At 44.2% G+C, this 16,614-nt stretch overlaps 1 protein-coding gene across 3 annotated transcripts in view; it reads left to right on the top strand.

Annotated features, from left to right (window-relative positions):
* Positions 1 to 16,614, top strand: part of MSRB3 (methionine sulfoxide reductase B3) — a 271,831-nt gene that overhangs the window by 44,906 nt on the left and 210,311 nt on the right. For 2 of the 3 annotated variants that reach the window (XM_063927556.1, XM_063927555.1), the window contains exon 2: positions 15,467 to 15,594. The exons of the other annotated variant lie outside the window; for it this stretch is intronic. In XM_063927556.1, the coding sequence (XP_063783626.1) occupies positions 15,519 to 15,594 (76 nt within the window). In that variant the 5' untranslated portion in view covers positions 15,467 to 15,518. The remainder of the gene's footprint in view (positions 1 to 15,466; positions 15,595 to 16,614) is intronic. 3 annotated transcript variants of the gene reach the window in all.

Raw genomic sequence — 16,614 nt, forward strand, 5'->3', positions numbered from 1 at the left:
CAATCGCAGCACAGGGCGGGAGTTAGCATGCTGGGCAGCCTTGCCCTGGGCTGGGCGGCCCCCAGCATGCTACAGAGGGGTTTGCAGATTTTGCATTTCAGATCACACATTGATAAGGGCACTATTTAAAGGTAAGTCCTGGATAAATTTATATAATGTAATAGTATTAGGAATGTTAGGGACCCATGTGATGAAGTCACCTGGTCGCGGTACATGGGCCCGCATATTTGCTCAAACGTGTGCTAAGAACTTTACTTATACTCCATGTTTATGTGAGGGTTTATTTAAATTATTCTTACTATCAGTGTTCTTATGGGCCCTACATACTTAAAGATCTAAAGAACTTGTTCATATTGCTCAGTGTGTAGGCACCAATGATGAACGATGCGCAGCCCCCCCGCCCTCATTCATCACTGGTGCCGGCTCGTTTATACATGCATGCCAATATGGACAATCTAGGGCTATGGGGCTGGGTGACGGGAGGAGTGAAGAAACTTCACTTCCCCCTGTCACCCCCCACCACCGGGTCAGCTGTATCGGACGTCGGGGACCTCGGCGGCCAATCGCCTAATGTGTAGGGTCTATAAGTGCTAGGAGTGTGCATCTGCATTTCTCTTCCTCCAGCACAGTATTAGTAGCCTCAGCATGATAGCACCTCTTAATATCTTTAGTAATATGGTGTGCAATCCAGCCCCCCCCCCCCCCCCCCCTTTCCCCTCTATATTTGTGTAGATTTTGCTTTTAAACAGATTCTGCGAACCTTGCTGAATAGGGTCCTGTGTCCATACAGAGTTGCAGTTGCAATTTCAGATGCACACATGGAGAAGTGTATTGATAATGTAGTGGGCGTTATTGGGCAGTGACAGTGGTGTGATTTAGCGCACATATAGAGATGATCCATCTTATGGGCACAGGGGTGAAATTGTTTGCATACACAAGCGCTGAACCGCTCACATAGGAATCCATACTCAAACCAGAAAACTGGACATAGGGGGATATTCTGAGTTAGCAATTGGACAAGACAATGATGCACTGCAGGTGGGGCAGATTTAGATTTGGGTGGGTTATATTGTTTCTGTGCAGGGTAACTGGCTGCTTTATTTTTACACTGCAATTTAGATTTTAGTTTGAACACGCCCCACCCAAATATAACTCTTTCTGCACATGTTACATCTGCCCCACCAGCAGGGCAACATGGCTTTGCCCATTAGTGCGCTTTAATGGTTTGCTTACAACTCTGAATAACCCCCATAGAGCTGGTGCAAATTTTGATGGTGCAAACGATGGTACGTCCACCTCTAAATCAGCAACATAGTTTCTTAATCTTCCAAAAAGTCAGTAAGATTACTGAATTAGGGCAAAAACTTCTGTTGTAGCAGAAGAGCAGAGTAGGTCAGAAACACACTTTTATATGACTGAAAGGTAGATTGGAATACCCCATAATGATGTCTACCTTACTGAACACCAAATGTGCTGGAAAGCAGTGGTGGATTTCCCACTAGACATGTGAGTCACGTGTATAGGGATGACACTTGCTTGGGGGGTGGCACAGCATGCTCACTTGCATGAGAGCCCTCCTAGGCCGATGACCAGATGAGGTGAGGTGATTCTTTTATTTTTATTTTTTGTCATTACGACTTGTTTTTTATTTTGGAAGGAGAAGGAGGCAATGATTAGTAAATTGTGATCGGGGGGGGGGGGGGGGGGGGGTGGAGGGGGGTTGGTGCTGTTTTGGCACCAACATCAATTGGGCAGTGTCATGATGGAGGGCGATCGATAATGTTGTGCCTAGGGGTGGCCTGACTCCTAAATTCGCCCATGCTGGAAAGTCATGGTACAATTTGCAACATCACACTCTGTTGACGGCTTAGTTGAATAGCACCCACTTCTCCTTTTTATATTTATTTTTGCTTTTATGTCTTAAGGTAGGTACACACTGGCCGCTATATCGGCTGTTCTCTTGAAGTGTGTACGGCCAATACGTCTGTGACCTCCGTCGTTCACAGACGTATCGCGTTAGCCCCGCAGCACATGCCGACGGCCAATATATCTACCGATATATTGGTGCGTCGCTGTGTGTGTACGGGCGGGCAGCCGGCGGTGATTGACAGCTGAACTGGGCGGGTGTGTGTACACGCCCGCCCAGTTCATGACGTCAGTCCCCGACGGATTGTGCAGTGTTTATGCTCAACACACTGCCCGATCTGTCCATAGATATATCTACCGATCGATTGATCGGCAGATATATCTACCAGTGTGTACCCACCTTTACTGAAGTGAGGAATAAAAAGTATTAAAGAATTTTTCTGACGGAGAAGTTGCTACAAAAAGTTAGCTGCAACTCATGTACCGAAAACTAAAGGGGGGGTACTCACGGAGCGATAAGCTAAGCAATCTGACTAGATTGCTTAGATTTTAAGCATGACCGCTCCGTGTGTACGCCCCATAGCGATGCGCAACCCCACGCATCGCTATCGCTGGTGCAGGATTGGCCTGCATGCAGGCCAATCTAGCGGGTCGCTCACTTCACCTGCTGGGTGAAATGAGCGGCCCCACCCGCACGCTCAGCACACATCGCGCTGTGCTGAGCGGGGGGAGAGATGTGTGCTGAGTGGTTCGCTCAGCACACATCTCTCCCCAAATCTGCCCGTGAATACGGGCCTTAAAGGTAGAGCAGTTCACACGCTTATACTATCAAGTTAAAATGATATGTGATCGGTTAGGTTTCATATAGATAACCCAAGATTACGCAGATCTGTTCAGTCAGTGGGGCAGATGTATTAAGCCTGGAAAAGTGATAAAGCAGTGATAAAGAAGTGATAAGTGAAAGGTTATAACACGCCAACCGATTATTATGGGTTTGAAAAAATGACCGGAGCTGATTGGTTGGTGCTTTATCACCTTCCACTTACTTTATCACTTCTCCAGTCTTAATACATCTGCCCCAGTGATTGGAGACTGAATCACAAAGGTTTTATTTGTTGTAGTCATGTCCAGATCTCAATGAACAGGTTTGTCCATGATTTGTCTTATTGCTTTGAAATATATTTGTTTTACTACAAATGACTGGTAAACAGACTCAAGTGTAAATCGATTTTCCTCTCCAAGTCATCAGATTTATTATACAGCAGTTTAAAGTGTCCATACTTAAATCACACTGGCCTGTGTGGTAATTTGGAAATACCTAAAACTCATATAGTCTAGGGGATACTAGTAAAATAAAGAAAAAAACCTTCATCAGCTTCACTTATGGGCCATGCTACTTAGCATTTATGCCTGTCCTCTAGAAGGGAGCATGTAAAAATGTAGGATTCCCAGCCTAATGCAAAGTATTACTGGGCCTCTAATGGTGCCCCTGTCATGTTGGTATCAGGGAAAGTGTAAAGCAGAGTGGCCCATAAATTATACATTTACAAATAGTGTCCTTCTTGCTGTAATAATGAATAGTGCCCCCATTGATTATATTAAATAATACTGTCCCCGTACTGTAGACCTAATTGGTTAAAAATAAAATAAAATCTCTGTGAAGTGGCACGGGTGGCTCACAGAGCGCTGAAGCACAATCCGTTAATTTCCGTGGCACATTTATCTGATAGGTGGAAGGCAAATCAGAAGTGCCCTGTCATCCATCATAAATGAGAGACTGCTCCTGATTAGCTGGCCACGTTTTATGTAGACCAGAACTCTTTGTGCAGTAAGAACAGGGACTGGATGTATAATCTTCCAAGTACTAGACACACAGATTATATAATATACATATATTTTTCTGTTGATCCCTCTGAGTCATATAGCTTTTACCATTAGCCCTTATGCATGGGCTCCGTGTATGCAGCTGTCAGAGCCATAGAGAGGTATGTACAAGCTGTTCTGTCACTAAGTGCCCAGGGGGTGGCACCATTGCGGCCTCACAGCACCTGAAGTTGCACACTGCGGCCTGTAGTGCTGCTCGGAGCTTACTGTGGACGTATTGTGCAGTGTGCTAAACTTCCGGCAGCTCTAGACTTTCTCATGTCACCAGCCCCCTCACATAGGGATCTATTTACTAAGCCTTGGATGGAGATAAAGTACACAGAGATAAAGTACCAGCCAACTAGCTCCTGTCATTTTTCAAACCGAGCCTGTGACATGCCAAGTAGTTGCTGATTGACTGGTACTTTACTGCACGTTACCTTCATCCAAGGCTTAGTAAATAGACCCTAAAATCAGGGCCCGATTAAGCCTTTGGGGGGCCCGGGGCACGTAAGAGAGGCGGCCCTCATATCAACTTTGCCCCCCTGGTGTTGCGGTGCCCGCTGTATGTGTGCCTCTTCTTCCTGCACCTCCATGAATGCAGCAGTGCAGGTCGTATATATATAGATAAATCTATATAGATATCTATCTATATCAGGGCTGGCCAAACCAGTCCTCGAGATCTACCAACAGTACACATTTTCCAGACCACCTAGCTGGTGCACAGGTGTAGTCATTACTAATTAAGATGTGCTGCATTCATTCCCAACTGACAATTCTACAAATCTCCAGGAGGCCTGGAAAACATGAACTGTTGGTAGATCTCGAGGACCGGTTTGGCCAGCCCTGATCTATATGGATGGATGGCTATATCAGTCAGTCCAGCCTCCCTTTCCCTGTCACCGACCTTCAAATGCACAGTGCTGGTGTCAGCTTGTCATCGGCGCCAGCGGAGTAGGGGAGTGAGTGAGATCAAACAGGTACAGGTTACTTCTCTCCAGGCTCCTCCGCCGCAGCAGTCCCTGCGCTGCTGTGGACAACTGCAGCGCTGCTGCTGAGTGTTGATGGCAGCGGAGCTTGGAGAAGCGGAGCTCGTCCCCGTACAGCAGCTCCGGTGAGGGGATGCCTGATAAGGAGGACCCAAGGTTACTGACCCCCTAGCAGGGGCAGATTGGGATGGAAAACTAGCCCGGGAAATTTATGGAAGCAGCCCTAAACGGGGCGGGATCTGTTGGAAGGGATGGGGTCTGTCGAGGGAGGTAGGACCCCTCCTCTTTTGCTGCAGTTACGTCCGCAACTTTAGGCAAATGCCGCTACAATGCCTTTCCCTGACGTATATCCCTGCATCTGAATATACAAGGACTGGCAGTGTGTCAGCTGCAATCACGCTTTGTGCATCTTTAGACGCCCTGGAGGGGTACTGTTTGTCTTGGGAGTTGGGAGTAAGGTATGTTCTGGAGGCTGGGCGGTATGGCAGGTTACGGGTATGTTCCAGAGGTGGGGGTGATAGTTAGGGTGGGTACTATACTGTGATGCCAGGGGGTAAGGCTAGTTAGCTTATTGCCCCTACTGGTGCCTATGCCTGAAGCACAAGCTCCATACACTTCGCTGCAGCTGAGGGTAGGATGGGAGTAGTAGTATTGTGGATAAGGGGGCAGGCTAGAAGTAGTAGTGTGGAGAAGGGGGCAGGGTTGGAGTAGTAGTAGTATTCATGTGAAGGGGACATGATGGGAGTAGTAGTGCAAAGCAGGTGGTGAAGAGGAAAGTAGACTCACTAGGAAGAAGTCTGAGTAAGTTGTGTAAGAATCACCTCTGCTCCTGGGTGACTTCTCAGCAGCTTCGGGCCACCTTCCTTCTCTTCATGGACTGCTGACACCATAGCACCGCCAACGCAGGGACACTCAATTGATCCGTGGAGAGGGTTTCACATGCCTGCCTCCATCCCTCACTCCCGTTCCACTGACCCCGCTAATTTGGATCTGTCCTTCCCTCACTGAGCGGTGCGCTCATTATGCCGGTGATGCTAGGACTGCCCTATACTGATCATGCAGCCCGGCACAGCCGATCACACTGCTGCACATTTTGCATGGCCAGCGGTAGTACAGCCCTCCGTTTCACTGCACTGTCACACACAGACCGAAATGATCTGAGTTAGATCATGTAACGGCTGCAGTTGCTTGAACATTCCGCACCCCGCCGTCACTCAGAAGTTGGGGGGGGGGGGGGGGGGGGAGGCAGCACCGTGAAAGGGGTCTGGTCCAGCTGTTAGTGTGGTCACTGTTTAGAGAGGTGTCTGGCCCAGTCTAGTAGAACCAGAAAGTGGCCCGATATCTCGGCCCCTGCCCCCTAGCCCACCCCCTTCCAGCTCGATGTGTGGGTGCGCGCCGCTCAGCTGCCGCCATCTCCTCTCCCATCCCGGGCCAGATACTACCTGCAAGTCGCGCGGCCAGTCAGACAGCTGGTCGCTGGAAGCAGAGCACATAGCAGGTGCAGCGCTGTCAGTATGACGGCTGCTAGCACCTGCTGCTGCGGCACTGCAGATAGGTGTTTAAGGTCCGATTTATGGTGTGCGGTGGGGGCCCTCTTAGATCGGGGGGCCCGGGGTACTTACCCCCTGTGACCCCCCCCTTAATCCGGCTCTGCCTACAATGTCAATTATTTATGGGGCAGGGTCAGCACAGAGCGCTGGCGGCAGTTATACACCTCTTCCTTAACTCCGGCAGCCGGATATTAATCTCTCTTGCATAGTACCTCAAGACTCTCGCGACCCCCCCCCCCCCCCCTCATTCCTTTAGCTGTTATTCAGGCCAACTGTCATCCTACTTGCCTCTCAGCTATTTATAGCTCCCTCATGGCTTAGACATTATTTACCGCATTTTATATTGCTTCCTATTGATCATATGGGCATGTTTACATATGCAAATGTAATGTCAGATGTTACGCACTATTCTATGTCTGACTGCATTACATAGAAAAAAAGAGAAAAAACAGGTGCACACATTAAGGGGGGTATTCTGTTAGCCTCAATGCATTTTCAGACATAAAAAATGGGCAAATATCGTGATTTATGACCAATGGTAATTTTCCGCGGTATCCAATTAGAGGCTATTTTTAATGGCCGAAATTGGACAAGTTCCCGATCCCATGTGTTATCGCGGCTGTGGTGGCTGCTTATTGGGTATTATGCAGGCACAAGAAGCATACTACCATGTTATACACACCATTTCTTGTTATGTATAACTGATGTATTACTTTATGAATGAGCAGTAGAAAATATATCTGGAATTAATTTGACGTTCACAACACAAGACGACTATACTGAGTCTAAAACATTTTTGAATGATCGTTTCAGCCAGTCAATAACTATTCAGGGAACACAACAGTATCGTGCTTTTATACCTGTGAAATCTTTTCTAAGGCTACAACATCATCTACAGTATTTGTTACGAAATCTCTAGACAAACCCTGTTGACACAAATAAATAGCTATATATCCGTTGTGTATAACAAAAAATGGTGGCTTGCTTATGTGATGGACAAGAATGAAGATGAAGATGAATTAAAAGTGACCTTCCATCCTCCAGCTGGACCTTCACCATTATTCTTCTATCCAAGGAAGCCTGATGTACTATTGTGATACCCCTAAAATGGGGCATCACTTAACAGTCAGAGGGGGAAGATCTGGGAACTCAGCCCAGCTGTATATAAAAATGGATCTCTGATGCTCAGCAGCAGCAGTTGAAATTCAGGATTGAAGTGCTCTGTGTCAGAGGCGGGGCCTGTGAGAGGGGGCGGAGACTAAACCAGCTGTGTGGAAAAGAAAGTTCCGGAGGCAGAGGAGTGCAGAGTCTGGTGAGGCAGTGGTACAATGGAAGGAGCTGCACTGCTGCTGACTGCGTGTGTCAGGGCGGCTGTGTGCGACTGTAAGTCAGTGTTCAACAGAAGAAAGCTACCTGCCTTTCATTGTGTGATCCCAGACCCTCAGTGAGAGAGGCTTATGAGCAGACAGGTGATTCCCCTCAGAGACTGACAGAAAAGGAGCTCCTGTGAGAGGCTTGATACCTCAGATCAGTATGGAGGGAGCTTACTGCTGATACCAGACTACCCAGGTAACCTCAGTACAATAACACTATAGACTGACACTGACAACAGGTCACATCAGAGTGCCTCAGAGCAGTTCTCCAGCACCCATGAGGACACCTATATGCTGCTGTTCCTCAGATCCCTGTTCAATGCTGTCACATTGCATTTAGCAGCCAATCAGACTGTATGTATGTGTAATGGCTCTGCAGAAGGACAAGCGAGTAGCTCCAAAAGTCAGTCAAGAGGTACCCAACCCCACATCTGTAGGACAGACACCAGCCCCTCACTGCTAGCAGGAATACATTCGTAGCTAATACACTGCATGTCTTCCTTCCCCTTTCTGGGGTAATAATAAACTGCTAACCCGCATAAGGTGATATTTGAGAGAAATCTGGATGAATGCTGATCACTGGATACGGAAATAACTGCCCTCATGACTATCACTGGCAATAATCTACCATACAGCAGTTTCTCCACTAAACTAGGAAATTATCACCCAGCTGCAGTGCTCCAAGTCACCTCCTTGAGTATATTAACCCCCTCTATTCCAAGTATCTGCAAGTAATTTACCTCTAGAGACAGTGGCCACATTACACATCCTCTGCTAGCACCTACAACTTTATACTGTAAAGTAAATGCACCAGCGGAAGCTCCAAATAGGGCTGATTGTAAATGCACCACTGTGTATAACCTGATACACCATAAGGATCAGGCGAGCAATTCTTTTCAGGAGGCAAATTCTTTACCGCTGAATCTACAGTACTCATCTTTGCAGTTTATTGAGGTTAAACATTTTGCAACTGGACTAAGTAATTATCCGTACAGTATGGTTACAGTTGTTTAGCTTCGTAGGAGAGTAAGCTAATTCAGTACAAGTGAGTGTGTAAGCTCAGAGTTCACTCACTTAGGAAGTACTTTTGAACTCCAAAGTGGTTTTTGTATATTGAAACGTGAACAGATGTACAGTACCTTATGATTCATATTAGCATAGGACTGCTGGTAATTATTGATAACATAAAAATATTCACTACTGCTTTGAAACTGATTAATCTATGTTGCATAATAGAAAAACATATGCTGATATTATATATTTAAAGTATCCTCACCTAGAAATGTGTATAGTGAATGCTTGCCTGTCGCTGTGTTTCTGAATCCGCTGTAAGGTTCACTTTAAACCAGGTTTAATACCCCTAAGGAGAGTATATTTCTAAAATATTGATCTTAAGGTATCTACTTAGGGAATGTTTAAATGTTTCCATTGCATGTATATGGGAAGTGTTAATGTCAAACTTAAATAACTTATGCATCACCTAACACCAGAGCCATATGCTGTCTCCAAACGCAGCCTGATAAATAAATAAAAAATGATTTATATATGGTGAGTTTATTGTGTCTGGGTTTGGGAGATCCTTTACCTCTCTGCCAAGGAAGGGGATGGAGTGACTACCAGAGAGACCATCCTACCCGAACCACCGAACCCCATTGGTGAGCAAGAGTATTACACTATGGATACTACTAATAGTCTTATGCAAAGTCGACCCTATAACTCCAACTGGAAGAATTTATGTCATGTCTCCTGATGACACTTTAAAAACCACTGAAGCTTTGTCAAACTATCTTCAGCTGACATTGTTGACTGACTAATACAATGTCAAGTATTTCTATTCAACTTTATTTATATAAATAAACTAATAAAGTAATCAAATCTGTCATTACCTATTACTACTTGTAATACAGCTGGCTTTTTTGAATAAACTACCTTGCTTTAAAAATATTTTTAACTATGAACCCATTATCCTCCCACTTTTAAATTTTGACAAACAGTTAACATTAGTATAGACTATTTCCTGAAATGTTGTCTTTTTTCAACCTCATTTACTATGTTACTATGTAACACCACTCCCGCCTCTGTAGCTTAATTAGGAAAGCTGCTATGGCGAAAATATGCAGGTTGTGTGTTTTGAACAGATTTTTGAAAATTTTACATAGCCGTATTTTGGAAACTGCATGAGATATTTAAATAATATTTTGTATTTTTCTTAGACTACATATATACTCTCCATATACCAAATTTTACACAATCTGAGCTGGTGAGGTAAAACCAGTGTGTTGATTTGGCACGGAATGACTCGGTAAAATACAGCTGCTAATAGGTTGATAGTTAAATATATTGGCTATCAGCTGTGCTGCACAGCCAGTGCAATATGGCCTGATAAGGAAGCGGCTGTGCAATGCCGTACAGCTAATATGCAAATGCAGCAGGAAGTGTCTGGTGTAAATAGATGCCTCCTGCCTGCTTCCGTGATCCGCTGGTGTGTCTCAAAATGCACCATTGAATCGCTCTACGTGACTTCAGGTTACTCAGATTTCCATGTCAGGTCTGCAGCTGAGGTCAGTATGCCTGTGTCTCTACACGCAGTCACTGACCTCGGCACTCCACAAAACACAGGCAACACATCTCTGTTTTGAGGAACGGACCCGGTCGCCACCCATTCCCCAAAAGCCCTCAGCCTGTCAAGCTTGGGCTTAGTGGGCACTGCTTGCTAGGATGCAGGACCCGTTCTGCCCATGCGCACTGTCCCTACTGTCGGACTTGTATGCTAACCATCGGTCTAGCATACAAGTGTGAATTAGTTCCAATGTCTGTGAACTACATAGTTTATAGACATATTGGGTGTACACATCTGCTGACCCGCTAGCGCTATATCGGCAATTCACTTGAACTCTTAATTTTTACTGTTTCTGCATTCTCTCAAATTATGCTGTGTTCTTCACAATACTTGATCAGACAGTACAATTATGTTTACCCAACATGCGTAGCAGACCAGTGCATAAATGGTTGAAAGACTGTGTGAATATGCTTGCATTAGACCTAAATTTCCACCACAGAGCATGGGTTTGTTGAGCAACATTGTGACGGGCAGAAGTTTGTTTTGACAAATGAGATTAGATGGGTGGAATAAGGATATTCCTTCATCTTGTTTCTTTCCTTTTAACTAATATTAAGTATAGTGGGGGCGATTCAGAGATGTACGTAATGGCCACGTAGGTCTGGTCTGCGCATTGGCCGTAGTGCGCGACCCTTCTTCTCCTCACTCTGATAAAAAAAAATTGACGCCGGACCCCTGCCAGTGCAGCCAGGCTCCGCAGGCAGGCAATGACCTTAAATCAATGCAACTGCAATTAAATTGCGGTTGCATCATGAGTCAGCCCCACACATGTGAGGAGATGGATGCAGATCTTGCTGTGGATGCACCAATCTGCAACCATCTCTGAATAACCCCAAGTATCTATCCTATTTCAGATACCCTTCTGATGGATGAACAGGCTACCTTTATAAGAAGCTAGTGGTATTTAGGACTGAGAAATGCTGTATCTGCTGACCGGTAATCAGCGCCTTATAGCTACTGCGGTTAAGGGGCCCCAGCTCTTGAGCAGGGTCTGAAGATCCTAGTGCCTGTATGAGGCCTTCTATCTTTGAGGATGGGAGAAACAGGATTCTTCTTCTTTGGGAAAGGGCCCAAAGACTCCTACTTCCTGCATGATCACAGAGTGATTTGGAGCATGAAGCTTAAATAAGACATTCCTTCATAACTGCAAAAAAAGGTTTTCAATGTTAGAAATTGGTAGAGAGGTCATAGAGTTCATTGTTGCTCTGTCAATGGACGAACAACCAATTTCACTCTGTAAAATCTTTGAATAGTCCTTTTTTCATTTCGAACAAAAAAATAAATAAAAATAAAAGAATCACAAGTAATAGAAGTAGTCCTGCTGTCCCACTCATTCTCATATTCTTATCACTCGTTACTAATCTCAAATGGTGCTGCAGCCAATCAGCTCCTAACTGTCATATGTTCGGTGGAGCACCTTTTTAAGACTACTAATGATTGCCCCTAAGTTAGGTATGTACATGTATAACATTAAAAACTTAGCGGTAGATTTACTAAACCTTCCAAAACAAAAGTGTCGGTGTTGCCCATAGCAACAAGTTAGATATTGTCTACAATTTTCTATAATAATAACAGTAATAATTTTATTTATATAGCGTTTTATTCAGCAGGACTCAGTCACTTTACAGACATCAGCATCATAGTACAAGGATTTAGTATTACAGAAAGTAGAAAACCACACAGACATAATTAAAAACAACAAAAACCTAGAGAGCACAATAAGGTTATTGCAGGGTTAGTTCAGTCATTTTGGGTCATATATTTCAGTCACGAACGGTACCAGGCGAGGCAGTCATCATAGGTGCACTACGTAAGATTACCGTGGGTGCAGTAGGTTACGTATGCATGGAAGAGATGACAAAATGCTCAGAGTAGGGTCTCACCATAATGCAGTAGAGAAATGATAGCTAGACTCTGATTGACTGCTATGGGCAACACCACCACTAGTCTGCTTAATACCCCTTTCACATCGCACAAATAACCCGGTATCGACCCGACACGGGTCACTGTGCGATGTGAAAGGGGCCATGGAGAATTCCCGGGTCGCCTGACCCAGTAATTCAACCTGTGTTATAAGAAGGGTTATTCCCGGGTTGAAAACCAGGTCAGTGGCAGCGTGAACGGGTTCCTGGGTCGATGCGACCCAGGACCCGTTTATTACATAGGGAGAGGCGGTGCGGAGATGGGCTCATCTCCCAGCTCCACCCCCACTACCAGCTCCGCCCCTCACCGCTATGGCAACTGACCTGGCAAATTGCCGGGTCAGGAAGCCTGCTGTAAGGGTCCAAAGCCGAATCCCACCTAGGAAGGACCCTTTTCCAATTCCCGGGTGGGATCCGGCATTGGAGATGTGAAAGGGATATTAGAAGCTTTAGTTGACCTTCCCCTTAATGTGCTTTTATAGTACTGTAGTACAAGATTTGTACTTGTTTAACATGAATCTGAATTGTCAAAAATGATAATTTGGTTTTGTTTTGCATATGTTCCTGCATCTCAGGCTTCTCATTGCAAAACCGCTCTGTAAGGGAGAATAATTCTACTGTATGTCTGCACAGCCTCTCAGCTGGAATGTTGTTTCATTTTAACACTCAAGCTTGCTCCTTAGTCAAAACTGTCCAGCATGTATAAGATGTTAGAGAAAAGAAGGGTAGTGGGCTATTGTGCTGTGAGTGAAGAGGAAAGATAAATGACATTCCAAAGCATCTCTGTCACTACACGATGTGACTGTGGTTGCCTTGGTACTAGAGTGTCTGCACAAATTGTGTACTGATGAGATGGACAAAGGTGCATATGCATCTGGGAAAGCCATATAATTTGTGTGTGGTCAAGGGTAGGTGCATATACTGGATAATGATAATGGTTATCAGCGCTATAAAACCGCTTGTGATTGGCTGTTTATAAACATCCACAGATCCTTATTGGTTGTTTGTACACATCCACAGATGCTGAATGAGGATGTATTTGTTGCTTGGACATATATTACTTGTGTTTAAGCAAAACTTTTTGTTTTGCACATGACATGGGAAGTTGTTTTGTGTATTTCTGTTGATTTATTGATGCCTACATGTGAGTAAATTGGTTGCAAATGACTTGCTTAAGTCCATGGGCACAAGTGTGACATGAATAACATCTTGGTAGCAGGCCTAAGTTACATCACTTTTGCTTCTAAAGTATTTTCAAAAGAATTTTAAAAACCAGACATAGGAAAAAAACATGTAAATCATATGAAACACCCAAACTGAACAGTGAAGCTGTAAGTGCAGGAAGATTTAGCTCAAAGTTCCTAAAGTAAAAAAGCAATGCCCAACACTCCATGCTGTCTCCTCAGTGGTGGGCATTTTATTGTGACATAAGTATTGTAATGGTCTTGACAGGCTCACATCCATCATATTATTATATGAAGTGTATTTTCATTGTGTAAGAACTATTATGATGATGATGATAATAATAAAAAAGAATTGATGCCATGGTTAAGCCAATTACATTGCATATAGAAAGTAGTATATATTGGCCTTGCAGCATCATGGGCAACATTGTTTACTGTATGTGCAGAGCCGACCCTAACCAATATGATGCCCTAGGCAAGATTTTTGGCTAGCACCGCCGCCATTTCCACCTCTGACCCAGCACCCCTTTCCTGGCACCGTCACCCAGAAGCAGTTCTCATTTTGGTGCTCCTATCCCCTATATTTTAAATAGGAACAGTGCACACAAAATGGGTGTGTTCTTGCTGGGAAGGGTCATGGCCACACAATAGTACCCCCAATTCAAATTACGCCACACAGTAGTGCAACTGTATTCACATTATATCATGCGATAGTGTCCCTTACACATGTTACATCACACAGTAGTACCACATTACCTTATGTACGTTACTCCTCACAGTAGTGCCCCTTATTCACATTACATCAAACTGAATTGCCCTTATTCACATTACACCAAATCATATTGCTCTTTATTCACATTAGACAACACAGTGGAACACCTTATTATATACATAATGCCATACATTAGTAATGCCTTTATAAACCTAATACCACACAATAATGCCCTTTATACATATGACACACATTATTAATGTCCTTAAAAACATAATGTGCCTTACACATTTGCCAACCTTTGTTAATGCCCTTATACACATAATGTCCCTTACACATACACAGCACATTATTAATGCCCTTATACACATAATGCCCCTTACACATATGCTGCACATTATTAATGCATTTATACACGACACACATAATATCCCTTACACATATGCCGAACACTATTGCACAATCAACCCACCCACACACAGCACTCATGCGGCCGCTAGCACTGTGACCTTTGCCTCTGCTTGGATACTTATGTGTCCTCATACGTCATGCAGCAGGAGATGCCTGGCGTGAGCCAGCTGGCAGCTCCCAGCCAGCTCTGCTAATGTCGGGCACATTTTTTTGCTTTAAATGCATCTTATTTGTATTGCTATGTGACTAGGATGCACCAGCAGCTACTGCTAATTAAAATGATATGCAGCATGCCTATATTTTGTATGCGACTTTGACTGTATCTGCGCACAAAATGCTATGTTACAGTGATATCCAGGAATACACTGTAACATTTCGTATACAGATACAGTCGAAGTCACACACAGAATATAGGCATGCTGCATATCATTTTAATCAGCATAAGCTGCTTGTGCTCCTAGGCATTACAAATGCCCTAGGCATTTGCCTAGTTTGCCTAGGGCCGGCTCTGTGTATGTGCCTATACAATGTACGCTTTAAAACAGTTGTAAGCGGTATGATTACTTCCAAGTGGCTCAAAAAGTTTCCCATAGCACTGTACTACATGTTTACATTCACAAACGTTTATTCTGAGCACTGAAACCCATAATCTGTACAGTACATGCAATAACATTAGATTTCCCTATGTGACACGCTTTCACTGCATAGCAGGGAAAACGTGATTGGGTGGTCATTGTTGTGATTTACACAGGATTTACCTATCTGATACTTGAATGTATAAACTGACATTATCATTGCTAAGCAAAGCTGTATATGCGATTTAATGTCACTTTAGGGTGCAAATGACCCACCCAGGGTGCTGTGTTGACCTCCCACCACTGTTGTATAATAAGTACTCATGAACATCTTGTGTGCTGTAAAGTATGTATCATTTGTCATATTGATATTAACTTTTTTTTTTTTCCTCCCCACTCAGCTTTTGCCCCTGTTCCTTGCCACTCCGATTTGTTGGTGAGGATATCACAGTGATGTCTGCATTCAACCTGCTCCATTTGGTGACAAAGAGCCAGCCAGTGGCCCTGCGGGCCTGTGGGCTTCCCTCAGGTTGACTGGGTGCTGCTTGTTGTGTCATGTATACTGAGAGCCCTTAATGTCTGGTGCTTCTGCTGCAGGAAATGACTTCCTATTAGATGTTACCTATTATTCATATGTGTATAATCCTCAGAAATGTCACATGACTTGTTGGAATATTTCATGATAGTTCATGTCCATACTAATTACACATTGATTGCATAAATATTTGTATGTGATAGTGAGAGGTACAGTATTACATTTCACCTATAGAATAATGGTGTTGGGCTTGAAATGCCGGCGGTCGGGATGCCGGCGGTCAGAATACCAACCGCGGCAGCCTGCTGATCAGAATCCCGACAAGGGACGGTAAGTATACTTACCTTTCCCCACTGCCCCCCTAACCCTCACCTCTAGCAGTCTAAACCAGACCCGCAGCCTATCCCTAACCCTCCTCGTTGTGCCTAAACCTATCCCCCCCTTCCCTGCAGCCTAAACCAAACCCCCACCTCCCCGCAGCCTAAATGCACAAGTTTAGCAATAATGTTTAGATATATTTCATACTCTTACTATTCAGTGATTACTTTTTTGTTAACAGACACAAACTTATGATACGGTCTACATAAAAGGACACTGATTGTGTGTACAAAATTGAACAATTGGTGCTTGCTTATATAAGAAATAGGCTACAATGTAAACATCATGCTCCTTTTCAAGCTGTGCAGAACATGCACTTACCTTTCCAAAATCATATAATTTATTGCCTACACAAAGCTATTAAAATAAGAATGTAACTCCTCAGAGACCAGTCACTTCACCCAGGTACAAAATGACTTAGTGATGTCACTGGTTCCTAAGGGCTGGTTTCCAGTTGGCTTGCTAGTTCACAGGGGAAATGTATCAAATCTTCTAAAGATTACAGACGTTGGATTAATTGCCCATAGCAACAGATCAGATTCTGCCTATCATTTATAAAATGTACTTGATAAATTCTAGCTAGAAGCTAGTTGGTTACTATGGTCAGATTCTCCACTCTTTAGAAGGTTTGATACA

The sequence above is a fragment of the Pseudophryne corroboree genome, chromosome 6, assembly GCF_028390025.1.
Source record: "Pseudophryne corroboree isolate aPseCor3 chromosome 6, aPseCor3.hap2, whole genome shotgun sequence".
Lineage (NCBI taxonomy): Eukaryota > Metazoa > Chordata > Amphibia > Anura > Myobatrachidae > Pseudophryne > Pseudophryne corroboree.